Source organism: Spea bombifrons, chromosome 7, assembly GCF_027358695.1.
Source record: "Spea bombifrons isolate aSpeBom1 chromosome 7, aSpeBom1.2.pri, whole genome shotgun sequence".
NCBI lineage: Eukaryota > Metazoa > Chordata > Amphibia > Anura > Pelobatidae > Spea > Spea bombifrons.
Genome location: NC_071093.1, coordinates 42229753 through 42252623, shown reverse-complemented (window position 1 = coordinate 42252623; position 22871 = coordinate 42229753). Strand labels below are relative to the sequence as shown.

General features: G+C 46.6%; 1 protein-coding gene across 1 annotated transcript in view; it reads right to left on the bottom strand.

The window, feature by feature from the left end:
- Nucleotides 1-255: 255 nt before the first annotated feature.
- ADCY9 (adenylate cyclase 9) overlaps nt 256-22871 on the bottom strand; it is a 32569-nt gene continuing 9953 nt past the window's right edge. The window contains exons 3-11 of the mRNA XM_053471332.1: nt 6983-7173; nt 5479-5580; nt 5039-5259; nt 4498-4600; nt 3774-3982; nt 3311-3470; nt 3008-3156; nt 2880-2921; nt 256-2305 (exon numbers count right to left, since the gene is read on the bottom strand). Of these exons, the coding sequence (XP_053327307.1) occupies nt 1231-2305; nt 2880-2921; nt 3008-3156; nt 3311-3470; nt 3774-3982; nt 4498-4600; nt 5039-5259; nt 5479-5580; nt 6983-7173 (2252 nt within the window). The 3' untranslated portion in view covers nt 256-1230. The remainder of the gene's footprint in view (nt 2306-2879; nt 2922-3007; nt 3157-3310; nt 3471-3773; nt 3983-4497; nt 4601-5038; nt 5260-5478; nt 5581-6982; nt 7174-22871) is intronic.

Here is a 22871-nt window from a genome sequence, read left to right as displayed (position 1 = left end):
TAATTAACATGTAAACAACCCGTTAACATCCCCTCGCGTTGAGCCGCTGTGCTGTGGTTAGTCGGAAATCCCGGCGCGTCTGCGGCCCGCAAGGATTTAGGTTTAACGACCTCGATGAAAACTGGAGAGGTTTCCGGATTACGTTGTTCTGCTATGGCAACAAAGCGGAGTTTAAATACATAACTTAAGGTTTTAATGATCATCTGGGTGATCAAGAGTATATTAGAACTTTATATATTTTTTTATATATATATATATATATACTTTTTTTTTTTGCTTACATCGTAAAAATTGGTTGGCGGGGGGGACGGCTAATGGATCCAGGTAGGCAGCTAAAGTGTTAACAAAAACACATTACAATCTTATGGTCTTAGGAAAGTACTGAAAAAGTTCCAACCCCTTCCCCATTAACCCTTCTAGAACCAAATGGTGAGGCATCAGTCTGACACTCAAAGGATTAATAATAATAATAATAATAAAAAAAAAGTTACTTTTCCACTCTGTCCCTAAACACATACTTTTTCCCTCTAGGGTGGGTAGCAGTCCAGAGAGGCGCATGCTTTTGGCAAGTTTAGCAAGAATTGCGGCAATGTGTCACTGTCCCCTCGCCTGGGGGTAAGTAGTGATCCCCAGAGAGCAGAAGGCACTTGGATCAATCCTCAGTATGGCTGACAGTAGGTGGTAAAAGAAGAGTCATGAGGTGGGGTAGGGCAGGGTGAAACGAGGAAGATCTTTAAGTTTATCTGCTTGCCTAGTCTCTGCATGGACCTTCGGTCAGAATCAACACAAAGCGGTAAGTGCTCTCGCAACAGTCGAATGAAGAGCTTCCACCCATTAAGCAGAGCGGGCAGGTATTCACTAACGCCAAACTAAAGCAGCTCTACGGCCAGCCTCGACTAAGTAACGCGGTGTGGATGATCCCGTCCACAGAGTAATGACTTATTCAGCTGCCCCGACTCTCTTTAGATGGCGGTTCATGAGGAGCACAAAGGAGGCAGACAGCTGCCGGTACACAGCCAGGAAGAATGAAAAGAGCCAGCCACATAGACAGCCATTGCGAGTCAACATCACCATAAGACATTGAGTTGCGGCACGATGCAGCGGCCCTCGGTAAATAGTGAAAATGTCTATGAGCTGGCAACGTGAAGAGCGTGAAGGCTCCAGGACGCCAGTCTTCTTGCATCACTGGGCGGCCCCCGAACTGTCTGGTCCGTCTCCTTTACACGTCCCTCACCGAGCTCCTCCATCCCGGCCACGTTCCTCTGGCTTTTCCCTCCTCCGTCCTGCTTCCCCACCTCCAACATCCGCTGACCCCTTTCCACCAGTCACCAGGCTGCTGATTTCATCTGTGGGCGAGCGCCCTATGCTCCCATCAACCTGGACCCGGATGTCGGGTGAGATGGACAGCTGATGATGGGGCACTAAACCCCCGTTGTCCGTACACTTCGGATACAGGTACGTTTTCATCTGCCCTTTCCCCTTGACGTTGACCGTCCCTCTGTAATCGAAGTCATACCCCATTTTCACCAGGACCCTATAACTTTCCTCGCTCGCCTGGATGCGGCACTCAACGCCCGTCGTGTCCATTCTGCTGGCAATGTTCACCGTGTCTCCCCATATATCATAAAGCAATTTGGTGGTCCCGATCACACCGGCTGTCAGGGGCCCGTGGTTAAAGCCTATGCGAAGCTTGAAATTGAACCAAAGCATGTTGTTGTTGAAGTCGTCCACCACGCTCATCATTTCCTTCGCGAATTCGAACAACGTCTGCAGATGGCGGTGAGGCTGGCTGCTGTCCTGGCACTGGGATGGATTAAGCCCAGAAGCAGCCATGTACGTCGCCCCAATGGTCTTGATCTTCTCGATGCAAGAATAGTGTGGCTTTCTGAGCAGCTCGTCAAAGTCCCCGATCAGCTCATTGAGTACACGGTAGCACTCCTTACCCCCTTCGTAATTCTCCTCGTAGAATTCGCTGAAGTTGACGATGCTGGCAAAGATGACCCCGGCATCATCGTGGTTCTTGGAGTAACTCTGCGAGACTTTCAGCTGCTCGGCCACGTGGTAAGGGATGATGTTACGGAGAAGCCAGTCCGCCTGGTCGCGCATGCTCTGTATCTTGGTGCGGTGAAGGTCGGCCTCTACATCCCCATGGTAATGCAGCCGATAGCTGACCTCAAACTCACGGTTTAGGAACCACACCAACAGGAGAAGGAGAAAATAGGACACGGCTAACTCCTGACCAAGGCGCGAGAGAGGACTCCCAGAACCGCTGGAGTTCAGGTTGTTCTGGAGCAGCAACGGGAAGCTGAAAAGAAAAACACAACGAGTGAATGTTCCATGCAGCTATCAGAATGATTGTAAGCTTGTGAGCCGAGGCCTCTTGACCTAATATATCTGTCTATCTTATTTTGTCAGTTGCCAGACCCTTTGACTGTACCGGCTGCAAGAAGCGCTGTGTAAACCCTGGGCGCCATATAAATAAAATAACTGTTTTATCAGGTTTCAGTCCTTGTTTTCCAAAATATTAAAGCCAAAGGGTATAGCGCTCTAAATAATGAATAAAGTAACCTGGAAGGCAGAGCTTCCCAAATCCCATCCATGAGCCCTTCCCCCCACCTCCGTGTAACTGGTTTTTCAAAGAACCTTACAAATGGCTCGCTATGGATTCATTGTAATTGGCGTGTTTACTCTAGACTGCCCCATGTGGCCATTTGGAGTACTGGAATTTTTTTATTTTTTTTTTAGTTTTAGAAAAAAGTTTCTAAAATGCCCACATTTACAGCCTGGAGCAGCCCTGGAGGCGCCACCTCCGCCATCCCACCCCTTGGGCGCTGAAAAATGGACTTGTCTTTTCAACCAGGCCTTCATCTGATACTTACGTGTAGTTTGCCTCCATGTCGGGCTCATCGGTCACTGAGAGTCTGGGGGGAGGAGAAAAAAAAATCCTTTGGTCACTAACTCCTTGGGTGGCTCTCTATTCCACCTCTCCAAACCCCGCCATACTTACCTTTCCTGGCAGATGGGCTTATAGAGCAGTATCAGCATACTGGCACCAGCAACGGTGGCAAGGCTGGAGCGTAGCCAGGAACTGAGCTGGCAGAAGTTACAGTACTGAACCATGGGGATGAGAAGAGCAGAGCACAGAAACATGGTATACTGCGGAGAGGAAACACACAGTGACCGTCAGCCCGGCACTCATCACACCTTATTACCAGAGGCCGCCATGTGCAGACCTCCAGACCCCACACATTTTTCATTAAATTAGGATCACGCACAGTACCCTCTACCAAGCAGCCCGGCTAATACATACATGTATATCTGTGTAGAAGTCACTTGTGAAGTAAGAGAAGACCACGGTCGCAGGGAGGCACACAAGGACGGTCCCAATGAAGTGACGGGGCAACCACCCTGAGATCATTTCCAAAAAGTGCCGGGTACACAGCATCATGTCTTCCAGGTAAAACGCCATCCTATGGAGAGGGGAAAAGGAAAGAAAACCTTAGGATAAGAGCGATGGGGAGAGGGGCATCGGACTTTAACAATTTAAAAATGAAAAATTTGTCTATATTCCCAGAGGTCTTGCAGAAGGAAGCAGGTAGGTAGGCATTAAAGTGCCCAGAAATAGTGATGCCTACCGGTCGGTGCCCCCAAATCCCTCCACCCCGCTATATGTATAAAAACATAAAGGTAGCCCTAGTTTAAGCTGAGGTAGGTAGGTGTGTAAGGGGGTGGCTCGCCTAATCTTTGCTCCTCGCCTAATCTTTGCTCCTCACCTGACAGACACGAGCAGGGAAAGCAAGCCGAGAAGACCGCAGACTGCCAGGACTATAAGCACCGACGGAGGAGGCAAAACGGGGTCTGTGCCTGGCTTTAGGAAGCAGGTGATGGACAGGAGCAGGAAGATAACAAAACTTAGAAGGACGTCCAGAAGAGAGCTGAAGGTGGCACTGGCAAACGTCTTCACCGGAGCCATGCGCTTCACCTGACAAAAAGGGAGGCTGATGTGAGAATACATCCACAAGGGCTTATTCATTCAACCATGAGGTTTAGGGGAATTAAGGAAAGATGAAACACTTCTGATCACCATACAGTTATATTTCTTCAATACTTCAATACGTCTCGCTGATGATCCGGAGAAACTCAACGTGACGATTCTTTATAATGCATGGAGATGATTTAAGTGTTCCATACCACATTAACTCACCCGCCACTCATAATTGTGTACATAAACCTCAGATACAATTGCTGAAATACATTGAAAACCTTTTTTTCTTAAAACAAAATAAAAAAAAACTTATTTTTTTTTTTAGCATGGATATCCTAAGCAAACATATGAGATGGTCTTAAATAATCATAACTCTCATATTTGTATAATTTCATGGTTACAGTTTATCCGACGTTAAGAGATGAATTTATATTACAGATATCCAGCGACACGGAATTTGTGAACAAACATGGTTTATATTAAATCCCCCCCCCCGTAACCCCATAAAGTACCTCCTCCTGGTAGCTGGCTCTGTATGAGGTCTCCAGCTCCTTGTCGAGGAAGTTCAGACTGAAACGGTTAATGGGCGGCTTGAAGAAGTAATCTTTCATAAGGCTAAAGTGGACAAAGATAAGAAAATATCACTTTCATCCAGACTTGTCACCAGGTTTCTGTAATTCCACCTAAAGCAGGGCTTTCTCAGAGCTCTTGCATTCACTTCTTTTCCTGAATAAGAAAAGTGGTGATGGCAGACGTCTCGGGGTCTTTCCCAATATTTACGTTTTTTTCCTTCTGAACAGAGCGCACTTTACGCTCATCCCAATCACAGCGATCACTCTGGACGGCCACCTTCAATAGGGACTCCGATCCCTCATCCACAACGCTCAAAATCCTTGCCCCTCACCCGCAATGCTTAATACCCGACCCCAGGGCTATCTTCTTGCCCCCACGATGCCCACTCCCTGACCACTTTCCAGAGTCTACTCCATGTGTTTCCTCCATGCTCCCATTACCTGGAAGCATGCCACCATTATCCATCGCACACTCACTCACCTGTCCTCTTTGATGACCTCTACAAAGTGGGCATCGGTCTTCTCGCGGATGTTTTTGAAGCGGAGAGGGAGCAGGGCCGACTGATCCATGCTGACCCCGCACCACCGGCCCTTCTCCTGCAGCATCTCATACAAAGAAGCCTGGCTGTTGGTCAACGTATCTTCCTGGGGTGGGCTCAGGAGGCCATTTTGGCTTTTCAAGTGGCGTCCAATGGCTGAGGGCTAAAGTAGAGCAACAAATTAGACAAAACAACGCATGATAATGAGAAAACAGAGCCATACTGACAAAGCTGATTAACCCTCCACATCCTTCTTAACCTCTTCCTCCATGTTAGTCTTTTAATCCTCTGGCCAAGGACCTCACCTCCTTGTATCGTCCATCTCAGCGGCACCGTTTCCAACCCCTCATCGTACCCTCACCACATAAAACATTTTTCCTACCCGGCTGGTTCCTCCCTTCCACTCATCTTGGCCTCCATTTGCCGCGGGGGCCGCTTCCTCCGCTCCCTCGCGGCTCCCGGTGTCTCCACAAGAAGGGCAGCTCTGTAACGTACACAAGAACACGCATGAAAACCACCAATTATCTTCATTACATGTCTGAACAAGAATAAAAAAGTGTGGCCCTTAGCGTCCTTTGCTACTCCGGTACGAGCAATGATGGCACTTATTCCCAAACAATTTTTTGTACCCTTATCATGTCCCAGCTTTAACATCGACTATACTAACACCGTATCATAGATTATACCAATACCTTAATAGAGGGGTGTCCAACCTGCGGCCCTCCAGCTGCTGCAGGACTACATCTCCCAAAATGCTCTTTCAGCTAAGGGGCTGGCTGAGGAGTATGGGAGATGTAGTCCTGCAGCAGCTGGAGGGCCGCAGGTTGGACACCCCCGCCTTAATATATCACGACAATCACAGGAAAATGCAAACAAACAAAAGATAACCCCGTAAAAACCTTGGGTACGCGTTGGACTATGGAGAATGCTGGAGGCTTATAATTTATCCAAGGCGATATATAGACAGCCCGTGCTGGAACGCGAAGGGGCGATAGTCTGCAGCAGGCCTACAGCCATTAATAGATTAGGCTTCCACGTGAGCCTCATTAAGCTAGCTTCCTACCCACGTTCCCACCGAGAGAAGGGCCCGAGGGTGCTCTAATTAATTGCCTCTAATGAGGACAACGGGTGGCAGGGGATCCTTCCAGGGGACAATCTCTGAGGACCCCGTAGAGTTTGGTCGCTAAAGCTCTGGTAAAGGTTACCGAATGAATGCAGTGATGCCGTATTAACCCTTTAAAGACACGGGCCTTGCTGGTGGGCTTCCATAAATGACCCTCTGGGACCCAAAAGCTCTTAACAGATTACGGAGGCGTGAAAGTTTTTTTTTTTTTAAACGTTTCCATGAATAAATTTCAGGCCACGGAAGTCAATGTCAGAGATGGCGTGTGGTTTCAGGCCTGGCCATCTGGCACACCGGGCAAATGCCTGGTGGGCCGCTGCCGACATTCTTCCATACGCACTGGATCTGTCGCTCCAGCAGAACGCGGCTCTGGCTGGATATGCCGGCGGCGCGCTATTACACATGTACGTGGTGTGTGCGGCCCGTCATATCCAGCTGACGGCCGGGCTTACGTCACTGGGCAGCACCCGGCCTTAAAGTGCCAGCGCCGCCCTTTAATCCCCAGTCCGGCCCTGCGTGGTATCATCTAAGCAATAGCGAAAGGTAACCGTATATGTATTATTATAAGACACACTAAAACAAGACAGTTTTAATGCTTTATCAAAGTGTATGTTTTTGTTAAGCCCGCTTTAAACCCTCGGCTGCCACAGATTTGTAATTACCCTTTACCTTCCAAATAACCCCTTCCCTGGCATAGTTCTAACTTTATGTAAGAATGAAGACGTTCTAGGATCCATCCAGGCGGTCAAAGAAAGCGGCTTACCTTGAGTATCTCTGGATGAGCACAGTGCACGAGGGATTCGCTGGCACTGTCCGCAGAGAGGATCCCTTGGCAGGCGCCCGCCGGCGATGGGCTGCTGGAATCTGCCCCCTCCTGGGCAGGAAGAAGAGTCTGAGAACAGCTGCAGCTCGGAACACGGGGTTTGCGCCCAGAGATTAGGAAGGTCTTTAAACCTGCAAGGAGTTGAAGAAGACACGACACATTGTATAATACAGCAACGACTGGCAAGTCCCGCGACCAAATAATAAACGTAATCTCGGCCTCATAGGTTTTCCTAACAGCAGGACCAGAAAAGAAACGGACTTTTATTTCTGTATTTGATTTGTAATTATAATATGCCTATTGTGTTGCAGGGACTTTAACAAATTCAATGTAGCAAATCACAATCCTTTATGTTGTTTTACTTGTCCCCCTGCAATAAAGCAATAAAACACAGTGTAATGCACACTGCAGCCACCAGGTGGCGCCATCAGCACACATACATACTGCTTAATTAGTCCCTATAATAAACTGATATTAATGATTATTTATTGGTATTAATGGTTAATTAGCGCAGTTACTGCACTACAATGTCAAAAAATTGGGATTTTCTTCTAAAAAAAAAACTACACAAAACTCTTCCTAAATTATAACATATGGCAGGGCTGTGATTTTAGTACAGAAGGTACACAGGTGAGTTTATACAGGTATGTGTTCCTGGGACCCTGCTGACGTCAATGCAAAATACACCGAGAGACACTTGAATCGTATTAAGGAAAACGTTACGCTAACCTGGGCCCTATGTGGTTTCATAAGTTCTGCTCCTTAGCCAAGTACCTATTAACGTCATGGACGGACTAATGCTAGATCAGATTTACAAAGTCCCAACAAGGAGCCGAAACAAAGATTTACAAAGTCCCAACAAGGAGCTGTGTAAAGATTTACGAGTGCTAAAACATATTAATTAATAATATAATTAATAATAATTTTTGAAAGAAAATTTCTGTAAAAAAATGATAGCTCCTTTTTTACTAAGGAGGTAAGTCAAAATGATTAATATATCAATATTATTATTAAAATATTTTTAATAATATTTTTTTTTAATTTATAATTTAGATTTTTTTTTTACAATTAGTTACATTTAGAAAAAAAACAAAAAAAACATACAAATACATTAATTTGTCATATGGCATTCTTCTTCACCTTCTAAACCTTCACCAAAATGTACTTTTGTTTTAGGGGTTAATTTTAAAAAAATTAATGTAATGCATGTGGTAGCGAAAATCTGACACTCCTTAACCGTGGTATAAATAGGGCTCATGTTATATATATATCTACATCTAATGTATATCTATCTATATATATATATATATATATATATAGATATATATATATAGAGAGAGAGAGAGAGAGATATCTATATATATAGAGAGAGAGAGTGATATCTATATATATATATATATATATATAGATATCTATATCTATATATATATATATATATATATATATATATCTATATATATATATAGGGCAGTATACACAGCACCGGGTCCGTACGTAACCCTGGTATTGCAACGTGTTGACATATAGAGGTGGCACAGCGTAGAGTGCTATAGAATGTCTAGGTATGGCGCTGTATGCGTTTCCGTATCTATGTGCGCCGCAAGCCGCCTGTTAGGTCCTCTAGAAGGACTGATAGGTGACAGCTGTCTGGAGGCCAGGGCTCAGTATCAAGAAGGCTTGTCGCTGTGAAAGGGACACTTGTGTCTTCATGTATATTTCACAAAGCCTAAGCGTTCAGCAGATACGGGAGTGAGAGAGGAGGGAGGGCATGGCGGGGAGCCAGATAGAAAGGAGGTGAGAGGAAGGATGACAGAGGAGAGAGAGGGAGAGATGGAGGGAAAAAGGAGAGAGGTACAACCGACAGATGAGACGGAAGGAATAAAGAGAGATGGAGGGAGAAGAATAGAGGGAGAGAAGAGAAAGGAGAGACAGGGAAAAAGGAGAGAGGAAGAGAAAGGGAGAAAAGAGAGAGGAAGAGAAAGGGAGAAAAGGAAGAGACGGAAGGAGAAAGGAGGATAAAAACAAATGCAAGGAGGGGACAAGCAGAGACGGGTGAAGGATAGAGACAAAAAAATGACATAAGAGATACTGGGAGGAAATACAGAGAATTGTGAAAGGCACAGCAGTGAGGAGAGGGACTGGCTTCTTTATTGTTACTAGATTGTAAGCTCTGTGGGGCAGCGTGCAGCACAATGGTCTTCACTGGCCCTGGCTCGGCCTTAATTCCCGGTGGATCTTTCATTCATAAGCGGCCCATCTGCCTGCATCAGGCCCAGAGCCAAATCACACAGTGCAGCAGCGGGGGAGGCACGGAGCACATCAGGATAGACGGGTGGAACGGTGCCCTGCTCTGCTGTGTGACTGCTCCGCACAGCTGCGCTATACAAATGCACTGCTCCGCACAGCTTCATTACACATAAATACACGGCTCTGCCCGCCGTTGCAGTACAGCTTCACTGCTCTGCCCGCCGCTGCGGTACAGCTTCACTGCTCTGCCCGTCGCTGCGGTACAGCTTCACTGCTCTGCCCGCCGCTGCGGTACAGCTTCACTGCTCTGCCCGCCGCTGCGGTACAGCTTCACTGCTCTGCCCGCCGCTGCGGTACAGCTTCACTGCTCTGCCCGTCGCTGCGGTACAGCTTCACTGCTCTGCCCGTCGCTGCGGTACAGCTTCACTGCTCTGCCTGCCGCTGCCATATTGACGCTTTGTGCTGCAATGCAACAAGTTTCACAGCGCAACATTCTGATAAACTGCCCTTCCAGATGTAAAGCAACGTATACACTGCTCTATATAGCACAACGCTCCGCACCGGACTGCAACACAGACACACACCGCTCTGCGCCAGAAAGGAAGTACTGAGGCGCACAGCACTGAGGCGCCCCTCTGCACAGCACTGCGCACACACACTACACAGCCTACTGATACACTGCTGTGTGCAGCACTTTTGCAGTAGTTCACATAGGGCTGCTACGTCCAGCGCACACAGCACAGGCCCAAACCGGACCAAGATAGAAGGTCAGAGAGCATCAAAAACGGACAAAATCCTCTACCCTTCACTGACCCTGAAACAGTTTGATCCAGATGCACGCGGCGCCTCGAACCCTTTCATTAATAATGGCCCAGGGGAAGCTGCGCATGCAGAGAGGTGACTGCTTAACTTGGCTGGGGGACAGGACAGGAGCCAGGAGCGTCCCAGAACACTTGGGAGAGTTTCTCTCGTTTAACGATGATGGATGGATTTTCCCAGAGTGGAGGAGGAGAGACAGACAGACAGACAGCAGGGGGAAAGGGGGCGGCAGGAATAAAAGGGTTAAAGGGACACAAAAAGGGGAATGGAGGATAGCGGGGTGTCTGAAGGGGAGAGACGACGAAACAGGCAAAGTACCGCCATCATGGGGCAATAGACTCTGACCGTACTACCTACTACCGGCATGCAGAATGACGGGGGCCTTCGCCGAGCTGGCTATGGGCTACTGGCTTAGTAAAACACCAAGTGGCATGGTAAGGGTTAAGCAGGCCTTGGCAGTGGAGATGCAGTGCGGCAGGGCAGGGGTTAAGTGGCCCTCCTCTCTTGGGGCAGGAGCGGGGCACAGATAAAGCGGAGCGTGTAATTACCCTCGGCTCACCGCGTTATTGTTCCGGTGTGGGGCAGACACGCTCTTCCCACCCTCCTCTCGTCAAAGAGCTGACAGCCCGGTGACACGAAAGCACTTGGCCATGCTACCTCCTCCCCATGTACCCTCCTCCTGTTCTTAACCACTCCTGTGCCGCAGACATCTGCCCTATTTCTGAAATCATTCCGCATCTCAGCGCGGCACAAAACATCAGATTATACCGGGTGTTATTTATAACAAAAAGACAGTTTTGGTGCAAAATGGGGATCATATCGCCATAGCAACCAATAAGAAAACAGAAACATTCCTTTAGTTACCAAGGTAATAAAACAACTTCTTTAAAAAAATTGCCCTTTATAAATCCGTCCCATTGGGCTTTAAACCTTCAGGGGTCGGGGGCCGATTAACCAATTCCCCACATACACCGTCCCAGGAGCCGCGTGCGCAGCGGCGTGTCTGCATCGTGATAATCACGCGTGTCACGTTCCCTGGGAAAGCAGGTGTCATAATTAATGCATGTTAATCTGTGCGGAGCTGCGAGGAAGCGTGTCGTGCAGTTGTGTAACACGTATGCCACACGGGTCTCATTATAACCCTCACCGCAACTTCTGCGCCCCAAAACTAGACTTTCAGCACAGATCAGAAATCCAACCAAATGCAACCAACATTCAGACCACGCAGGCAGACATACATCGCTCTGCGACACGGGTACACTGCTCTGCGACACGGGTACACCGCTCTGCGACACGGGTACACCGCTCTGAGACACGGGTACACTGCCCTGCGACACGGGTACACTGCTCTGCGACACGGGTACACTGCTCTGCGACACGGATACACCGCTCTGCGACACGCGTACACCGCTCTGCGACACAGGTACACCGCTCTGCGACACGGGTACACCGCTCTGCGACACGGGTACGCCGCTCTGCGACACGAGTACACCGCTCTGGGCAGACATACACCGCTCTGCGACACGTGTACACTGCCCTGCGACATGGGTACACCGCTCTGCGACACGGGTACACTGCACAGCTCTACATTACTGATACACCGCTTTGCACAGTGCTACAATACTGATACAATGCTCTGCACAACTCCGCAGTGCTGATTCACAATACTGATATACTGCTCTGCAGTACTAATAGACTTTACGTCTCTGCCACACTGATACACGGCTCTGCACAGCTCTACAGCACTGATACACGGCTCTGCAGTACTGATACATGGCTCTGCAGTACTGATGCACGTCACTGCACAGCTCTGCAGTACTGATACACGGCGCTGCACAGCTCTGCAGTACTGATACACGGAGCTGCACAGCTCTACAGCACTGATACACGGCTCTGCACAGCTCTACAGCACTGATACACGGCTCTGCAGTACTGATCCATGGCTCTGCAGTACTGATACATGGCTCTGCACAGCTCTGCAGTACTGATACACGGCGCTGCACAGCTCTGCAGTACTGATACACGGCGCTGCACAGCTCTGCAGTACTGATACGCGGCTCTGCCTTTCATCAACGTCTTCTATCACCGTATCCCCCCCCTGATTATTCCGCAATAACGTCTAGATTGGCAAGGACACGGCAGCGAAGCCACTCTGTACCGGCCCCATCGAGTTCTGGAAGGGGTTAATATTTTCTCTGCCAAGCAGAGCCAAAAGCCGGGGAGCGGCTGCTCACCATCTGCAAAGAAAAGGGATCCTTTCTGCCTTTTATGGCCCAAGATGTCAAGGTGAAAATAAGGAAATGGGCCGGGGGGCCGGGGGCCGGGGTCTGGCACGTTTTATTAATCACCCAGCGATTCCTGTCTGTGTAATGTCTGAACGGCACCCGCGCCTCTCCGGGGATCGCTCTGCGGGTTTCCAACAAAGTTACGCAAGACGCTGCAGCGCGGCTAGTGGAGAAATGCTCTGCAGAAGCAGGGGGGCGGAAGATATTTCGGAGATGCTCTGCAGAGCCAGGCACCATTAGCGAGATGTTCTGGAGACGCTATGTCATCGGGGTGATGCACAGCAGATGTAGGAGAATTAGCTCAGTCCTCACGGAGTCATTAGCTTAAGGCTCTGCAGAAACGGAATCAATCGGCAGCGCGCGGGGTCATCGGCCCGATGCTCTGCGGAGAGAGGACGCAGCGCCGCGCTCTGCGGAGAAGGAACTCGGTGCTCTGCGGCCCCCTGCCGTCACACGGGGCGAGCCGAGGGAACTGGGCTATATCGGGAAGGTTAAGCGCTTTCCAGGAAGAATTCCCGTGTGCTGGATTTCCGAGTAAACACCAGCGGCCCCCGTGTCCGAATCCGAGCTTCAGAGGCCGGGCTGTAAACCTCGGAAAATAAAACCTACTGCTGACCCTAATCCCGACCCCATTCCTATACTGGGAGCGGGCAGTCCATATACCGCCATACGGTAACGCCATACGGTAACGCCATACGGGCTTCAACAGAAGTCCAAACGTATCAACTGCAAAAACGATGAAGAACCTGGAATCAGAACTTTACTATATACCGGTCAATACAGTATATAGAATAAGTCCACCTATACAGTATGGGGGGGTGGATTATATATATATATATATATACAGCATACAGATATAGAAGCCCAGTATATGCACTCAATACACAGGCTGTATGTAATGGACCGTCAGACCCCAAATCCTCGCCAGGTCGATGTCGCCCTCCTTCGCACGGCCAGACGGGGCCAACTTGGCTTCAGAACCAAGATGATTCCGGTCTGCAGAATGCGGAGAAACGAGTGCACTCCGGGGAGGGTGCGTGCCGGACTCTGAGGAGGGGGCAGGGAATCTCCGTAGTTTTACAGAGGAATTGCTGGCATGTGTGCTTATATATATATATACGAATATACAGGTGCAGGACCTCAGGGGAACGCGGCCACTCAGTGGCCCCCCGAAAAAGAGTTGTTGGGCTTCTGGAAAGAAGCATTTAAAGCCACTGCTAGTTTAACCCTACACCCAGGGGTGGTACTAAATAAAGCCCTATACCCGTGACGGGCTCTGGGCCAAAAAAACCAGGGGTGCCTGTAGTCTAAATAAAACCCCTTCACCCAGGACCGGCTCTTGTCAATATATAAAACTCCAAGCCCATCTGCCCTCCAAAAACCGAAGCAGTACTTTCTTCCCCCCACCACTAAAGTCCTGGGGGAGCGATACCCGCCGCGCGTTCTCCGCAGTGCTGTACAGTTAAGGAAAGGCAGCCACCGGCCTGCGGGGTCTACATACCGAAATCCCAGCATAAACAGAGCGGCGGAGAACTCACAGCTCCCGAGAAACATTCCTTAACGTGAATTTATGAGACGTAAGGTAGGGTAGATTAATGATTCGGCTCAGTGGGACTTTTATGGACTCTCTGCAACAGGGGATAAGGTTTCTGTTCTCAATCTTGACCTCTAGAAACCCGTTCCTTCAGAAGATGTTCACCCACTCGATAACGTTAACCCCCGGACACCGCGACATAACCTCTCGCTGTCATTCTTCATGATATGATCTCTGTTCAAAATGGCACTTGAAGCTTCCTTCCATACAGAAACCCACTCTTGACCTAAAGTACCTTCTAACATAAATTACTGTCTAACTACTGTCCAAGACATCTGCTCAAAGTCCTAACGCTCAAAACTTCTCCAGAGCCTTGCCTAGTCCCTACTCCCGTCTGACTCTGCACTTGGAACTCCCACCTACCTTATTTAATGTATATTCCGTTGGTTTTTATTTTAAGGTAGGGGGGCTACAACACGTCGCTAGAATGCTAGCAGACCAGAGGAGAACTTAACGTATCGGTGGCCACCAAATTAGACCATATGGATGAAATCCTGAAAGCCGCTCCATTTTAAACCGTGACTTGTGTCATCCATAATTCAATTAAATTGAAACATAGTTGCCTCTATATACTTACAACCCTTTGGACCAGACCTCACTAGGGACCTAATCTCAGCCTAATTCTAATTACGATCGAGATCACTAATCACCAGGCCGTTTGCAAAATGTGTTCCACCTTCTTTGGCCTTTACTTGGCCACTAGAACCTCCACCCAGAGTCTTGGACCTCACCTAGCATGATACTGGTTGGCACGCAGGTCCGGTTGGTTGTGCCAAACCACCAAATGTACTGAGCTACAGTACAAAAAGCCCCTGAAGACCATCCCAGGTACCAACCCCACCTAATCACGAACAAAAAACATCCATTAGTTCAAAACCAACTCGGATGCTCCATTCTGGTGGAAACGAACAGATGTAGGGTATATTATGCATATGGTTGCGTTGCCGTCATATTGGGAAGACACTCAGCCTCCTCTGCACATAACAAGTGATTACTGTTAGCGTCTTGAAGCCCCCACAGCAGTTAAAGGGTTAAGGATTCTCGTGGGAATGCTCCGTCTCAGATGAGCCTCTCCCAGGCTCTCCAGGATGGGTTCCAATCTGTAAGGGTCTTGTCTCCCACGGGGGGAGCAGCTGAAATTTTCTAAATATACCCCCTGCTTCACATTCCAGCCCACAGTAAAAGCAGAGCGAGCATGGTGGGGGCTCGCTGAGCACGGTGGGGGCTCGCTGCGTTCCGCTATTGACTCATCGCAGCACTTACCCAAACAGCTTCCCGCTGCCTCTAACCAACTCCATCTAATCAAGTCCTAAGCAAAACACGCCTTTCTAGAGGGGGGCCATGAAAAGAAAATAATAGTAGATACTGAAGGATTTGGTCAACACTTGAGTGCGGACATATTTGGGTTTTTTTTTTCTTCCATTATTCTAAAATGAATAGTATTTTTAAACTACAAATAATTAAAAAAATACAATATGCTGCCCACTTCCCTCTACGAGAAGCAGTAATAGAATTACTTTGAATAGCTCATTGTTCCAAAAAGTGACCCAGGAGGTCCTATTGGCCGTGAGACCCCTATGATATCATCCGCTGAACCAAGAGGAACGTGAGCCTTTCCACCTAGATTACCAAAAAAAAAAAAAAAAACCTTCTATATCTGCAGCGTTATTTCCTGACCCTTTTAAAAAAAACTACCACTATGAGTGGGTTTTATATACAAAGTATCCCTAATAGCATTCTGGGCTTTTCCAATAGTAAAAAGATATACAAAACAGATAAAAAATAACGAGAGACAATAGTTTCCTTATACTCCGCAGGAACTCCTCCACTCCCAATAGAAACATGTAGAAAACACGGAGAATATCACCAAAATGACTTGGAGGGATGATGGGACTTGATGAGACTCAGGAGTACATATGGGGAAGAAGACAAACACATACAATAGAGTGCTGCACCGTGTATTTGTTTGTCTGTTCCCCTATATGCATACCCGAGTCTCTTAAGAGACAACAAGTCCCATCATCCCTGCAAGTCATTTTGGTGATATGGCAACTGGCAGCTTCCATTTAAATATTATAAAAGTTCTGAAGAACCCCAAGAGCTCTAAGAAGCCTACACCAAGATGGGACATGAGCAGAGGTCCAAGAACCCTGATCCACAACAGCATTCCGTAGTCAGATCTTAAAATCAATACTTTTAACGGATGGAAAGCTACATTTAATTATTCCACCAGAATTTGGGCAACCAAATGCCCTTCTCCCTTCCCCCCCGAGACCCCTTATCCCCCCAAACGCTTGTAATATCTGCTTCCGCACCAAAAGACGACATCATATTCCTGTATCTTGACCGCATTCCACAACCGAGTACGCACGTCTCCTGTATCAATTAACACCTTCCCTCTAGGGCCAAGAATGTACGTTTTAGGAATCTGGGCTTTTAATTCTGTTTCAGGTTTGTATAGCGAGGCCGTGTGCTGTAGCTGAACATCACATGTGGGGATAGAAACAGACGAGCAGCGGGTATAGGGTGGGCCTGTTGAAGAAGAGAAGGAAAGAAGAAGAAGGTCATGGAGATAGAAACGTCGATTATTACCCATTATCCTACGGTAGAATCCAGAGATATTAACCCCCCCCAACGGGTGTTTTTGGGCTACTGAGACCCAACGGAGAAGACAAAGAGGAGACGGAGATATGCATGAGAGCGCGTGGAAAAGCTAAAAACGGGAATAAGACATTGGAGGAGGGGATGCTTCAGACATGAGGAATAAGAGGAAAGACGGGGGAGATTCACTGAGACAGTAACGATGGCAGAAGGGGGGCGGCTGAGCCGGAAAAAATGGGGAAAAAGGGACAGAAGAAGGACACAGAAATCACTATTATTATATTTAACGGGGATTTACAAATAAAGTGGCTTTGGTGCATCCTATTACATGTTTCAATACCTGGGAACTTTCTAACCGAACTGACCCAGAGACTCTTTAAACAGTAACCCTTTAATGTCCCGTCACGCACGTTCTATGCAGCGGCTCATCAGATGTGATGAAAACGTCCCTAATACCGGTCATCATGGAATCCTTGACTTGTCATTATTTAAAGATACATTTGATCGAGTCACCTTCATTCAAGCAGGAATATCAACCATAACACACTGGTGGCAAAAGCACCGACTGGGAGTCTTATATACGATCCCAGCGGGGGTAGAATAAGAACGAAGTCAGCGCCAGACTGTGTGCCCCTGAGACTGGAGCAAGAACCCCCCCGATAGGTATGCCTATTGTACAACGCTGGGGAATATGACGGCACTATACATATAACTAAAGATAAGGTAAATGCCTTCGTCGTTCCAGTGTTCTGCTAAGCCAAGGGATACTGGGGTTTTGTATATTTTTTAGAAAGTAATGCCCCTATATGAGCTTTGCTTGTTTACAAGATGGCTCCTCATACACGGTCTGCTGGGTATTTTCAAAATGGCTGCTCGGTAACGAAAAAGCTTTCCCTGCACAATCTGCTGTCATTTTACAAATGGACGCCAATACCCCTTTTTTTGTCTATTCAGGGTATTTCTGACAGCCATGTCCTTGTTTTCAGGGGACGGTCCTCAAAATTTTTCCTCAGATATTACTTGTTTCTGGAAATTTCCCTTCATCTTAACTTAAAGGTAAAATATATTTAAAATATAAAATGGAATTTTGTGATAAACGGTTTAAAATACATTTGCCTCGGTTAATGTTATTTTAATAATTTATTTTATTGAATATCACCTTTAAATAATATAATATTAAAGAGTTTTAAAAAAAAATAAGCAGTTATCAATAATTCCAATTAGTTTAAGTAAATTATATAGCAAAGTCTCCAGATTTTGTTAAAAAATAAATAGAAAATGGTCATCTCACAGCACAGATTCCTGAGCCGTGACCATGAAATTAAACCAAATTAATCTCTGAATATATAAACAGGTATAAAAAAAATATTGACATAAAGATCGTTTTTGTCTTGAAAACATGTGAACCATTTAAAAAAAAAAGATAACGCCAAAGAAAATAAAAATAAAACCAGGTTTTTGTAAAAAAGATAAAAAAAAATGCAGACATGACATAAACGAAGAGTTTCTTTTCGTTAAACAAACTTGAAAACCACTGAAGACGTTAAAAAAAATAACACTAAAAAAATAATAATAAATTAACAAGTTTTCGGAGCAAATATTAAAAATGCTGATGTATCAAAATTTTTAATCATAAAAATTAAAAAATTGCTTAACTATTTATAAAAAAATAACTATTTTTTTAAAATAAATATTAAAAACGATATTAAAAAGTAATATTAAAAACTATTGTAAATTTTTATATATATTTATATTATACGGAAACTCCCTTTGGCGTGCATTTTAACCCTTAATGTATCAGTTAGTCCAAATCCGCTGAATTTCCTTACACGCAACAGCTTCTGTTTTTTGGAACAATGATTTTTTTTTTTTTTTTTTTTCGTGTTTTTTGCATAAGTTTAGACACGCTGCTTGTAGAGCTCCACCCGGATCTGTATCCTTAGATACTCAGACACAACAATCGACTAAATTTAACACAATCCCCGGGCTGTAAATATACTCTTTATATTATCCTCCGTGCCAACAGATCTTTGGACTACGCGTTCCTTGTGGTCAGACTTACTGGGCTGTAGTTACCAGACTCTCTTTTATGTCTTTTATGAAGTGAGATTTTATTTAACGAACGCCAAAGCGCTTATTGACCCAACGCGTGAACGCTAAACAACTCTAATCTTTGAATATAATTGTGTGTTTATTCTGCCTTTCTTCTTTTAAATATTTTAAGTTAGGGTACACGCCTCGCACTACACACTCGCATGCGATCTGCTCACTACCTTAGCATTTCCAAGATGGCTGTCTTATTCTTATTTCCGAGGCAGGTCATAATCCAAGAGGGTCAGAGGCCAACTTGGGTGTATTGTAAGGAGGTTTTACTTTACTGAAAGGGTGGTAGATAAGTGGAACAGCCTCCCAGCAGAAGTGTCGAGGGGAACTTAAACAAGAATGGGATAGACATACAGCTCCTGAATCTAAGACGAGACCAACAACTGATAAAGGCTTGAGTCTTTACAGCAGGAAAATCGGGCAGACTAGACGGGGGCCGAATGGGGCCGTTTATTCCAATCATTTTATGCCACTTTATGTCCCTTGGACAGAATCTGCGGTAAATGGCGGCAGCGGGGTGCTGTGAATAACCGAGCTCCTACGCAGAGGTGACCGAGTTGGTGGAGCCAAGGCAAGTTTTTTTTGGCTGCAGAAAACCCCCCGATCTGTAGTTTTCTTTGGCTTCTCTTGATTTATTTCCTGAAACTTTTTAAGTAACGTATTCACCGTCGCTTCCCACAGGAGAACGTCTGCCGAAGTCGCGGGATTTAGTCTACCGCCCCCCCTTTAAATAATTATCTGCAGAATCCGCCCCATGCGTTCTTCTCCCCCTGCCCCCCCCCCAGCTCCTTGGTTTGTAGGAGATGTTTTCGGCCAATTATATACCAGCCAGCTCCAGGGGTCCGGTGAGACCCCCCCAGCACACATGCACAGAAAACACTTTCTTGACACTGATTGGCTTCAAGCAGCTAAAGGAATGTTGGGGGAGGGGGGTGCACTGCAGCTCTAGAACTGCAGCTTCTCCTGAAGATTTTTTTTTTTTAACCTTTAATATGCCCTAAGGTAACATCGTGCCGCCTTTGCCGTTTCCTTTTGAAGACACACAGACTTCGAGCTGAATAATACTTTTAAAAATATCAGCGTCTGGCTCGTTATAGGTCCTACGAGACCGAATCTATTTTCAGATAACACGAAAGTACCACTCAAGGTTAAGACCCATTCGGCCCCCGTCTAGTCTGCCCGTTTCTCCTGCTGTAAAGACTCAAACCTTAATCAGTCGTTGGTCTCCTCTTAGATTCAGGAGCCGTATGTCTATCCCACGCATGTCTCAATCCCCTCACTGTATTACCCTCTACCACCTCTGCTGGGAGTCTGCTCCACGTAAGTACCTCTCAGTAAACTAAAACCTTGTTACAGTACATCTAAGCCTCTGACCCTCTTGTCCGAACATTTCTAATTGTTTCCCAGTTGACCTAGTACTGTCCCGTTTGGCCGACCTCGGTCACCACTTCTTTTCTATGCAGGTTCCCGGTTTTTGTACGTTCCTGTTAAGTTCGGTCGAACATTCTTTAGAAGCCGAAGCAGTTCAAGGCAGGGAGGTTGATACGCGTCTCCAGATAAGATGGCGTTGGCAAAGCTCCGCTCTCTCGCTTAGATGCTAGCGTCGGGAGTGTGTCCCGGAAACACTTGTGTTAATAGCTATTTAACTGGCAGCCCTTCAGCAATGAAAATATTCCAAGCAAAGAGATGCCGCGAGCAGGCACCACCCTTACAGGTACGATCGTGTGCGGGTGGCCAACGCACAACCTTCTGCAAACAACTAAACATTCCACCTTACAACAAAGTAAGATCGCCGCCTTCATGGAAAAGATCTTCTCGGAGTTGAGTGATTATCACTCCTTTTACAGAAAATGGACAGTATGTCTCCAGACCATCAACAAAGCTGGACTTCATGGACTGGACTTCATGGACGAAAAGGATGACCCACAGACTAGTTGAGCAATGAGGGGGTTCAAACGGCAACGAGGGGCAGCTTCGGGCACTGAGGAGACCCTAAATAATGTCACGGATCAAGATGACGACCCCACCAGTTGGGGCTCTGTACCAAAACGTGGTTGTGAGGTGGGACCACAAGCTTCTCCAAGAGAACACCGCAGGCCCTGCTTGAAGGCATGTTACTACGCATGGACAACATGACAGCGCAAGGCTCCGCGTGCGTTCTAGGACAAGACTCCAGAGAAAGAATTACACTGACTTAAGATTTAGGTTTCAGGCACGCCGGCGATGAGCCTTTCATCATGCACCAACCGGCAGCGTTCCATGCTTAACCATACCAGTTCCTTAGAACAAAAAGTCTGCCTCTAGAATTCTAAATCGAATCACTGATTGAACACAGGTGTGTGAGAGAGTCAGATATTCTTGACCACATACCCTGAAGGGCTGTAAGACACTAAAAGAAAATCTAGGGTGTAAAGTAAGAGGCCCATGCTAGATGCTCAATTACTTGACTCGAGGTTCGCAAGTCTTATGTCTTGGAATCCGTAATACAAACCAACGCACAATACCATTTATCTTAAACACACACGGCGACTGTGTGCCACTACTACAAGTGTGAGAGGTTATCAGCCGCTCCTGATAACGCCCCATAACGAGTACCCAAGGCTGATGGTACTCCACACGTCTATACTCTTGAGTCTTATTGACTGAAACGATGTCCTCTCCAAAAAACGAGCTGTCGGATTGCCAAAATGTGTGCCGGAATTCCAACGGACTAATCAGGAATAAAATGATATTTAAGCCCACGTTCCGGTTTACGCGGATTCCGTTTAGCATTTTTGAAATAACTGATCATTTCGGAGATAATTAACATTTTTTTGGAATGACGCAGAATGCTCTCAGCTGGCTAACGAGATTTGCACAATTATGGTGGTTTTCTGCCAATCTTAGCCCTAAATGTCTCTTCTAGCAGATTTATAGCTTTGAGCTCCCATCGCTGGTGATGGTCAGAAAGCTACAAAAAAATGTCCTCTCTTCCCCAGGCAGAGTTCTGGCTTTACTGGACTTAGTTGGACTGGATCTTCTTTGGAGGCCACAATGCTTTGGAACCCCCAAAGGCTTTTCATGGTCCTCCTTCAGGTTGGACAGGCCCAGAAGTTCAAAGCCCACCACTCCCACCATAACAATTTTTGTCTCTGGGTAATCGTCGTACAAAACACGACACGGTGTCAATAGTCAATAGTCAACAATGGTGAAAAAAACCCCCATAAAATAAACAGAAAAAATAGTAGCTTTTACGGCCACAACCCTCATATCGGCATCATAAAAAATGTCTCGCCCTACCGGCCAAAAGGCCTGGGCAGGAGACGTGGAACGAGTGTGTAAAAAGTCATGGGTGTTTGGGTACTGTGCATGCGGAGTGCCACCCACAGACGGAGGCAAGACTATGGGGGTATTACAAGCACCTTGGGCATCCTCAAGCCAAGATCGCTGATTCTCTCACCTCGCCCTGGGAGATACCTCAGCGCTTTGCATTTCTCAACTAATGACGCGTCGCGGAATCCACAATTGCCAATTCCGGGCAAATCTTTACGACGTGGTTGTTTTTTTTTTTATTATTACGTTTTATACACAGGACGGGTACACACAACATACACATGAACACAAACTCTGCGCGGCGCACACTGACACACAACTTGTACCTTTCCACGGAGGTTTCCTCCGTCTCTGACCTCACGTGTGTACAGAAATAACAGAAATCTGGTCTGAACCGCCTGAACTCACCACAACACAAATACACTTATACTCCGATCAAACACACAAGTGTTCACAGGCCGATTAACCCCTTCCCGCCACGCGACCAATCAGAACATTCCGAACGTGCTCGGCTTATCACAACCGGTTTATTGAGAGGGAAAACTGTTGCCGTCAAAGCTTTTAACAGAATAAAATGCATTAAAAACTGTCCGTAGCTTATGTTTGCTTCGTTTTTTGTTTTTTTTGGTCAGCGTGGTCATCACAGGTCCGGCCCCGATGTACCCAAACTTTCGCACATCTAGGGCACCCACCCTTGAGGGCTAAAACTACCATCATCGTCATTCGGAATTAAGTGTGATGGGATCCGTAGTCCCCAAATCTTCATCGGCTCCCTATTTTTACATTAAAAAATGTAAATTTATTTAAACAAATTATTTTGTGTGTTTTGCCCACCAATTATTCTGAACTAAAAAAAAAAAAAAGAGAG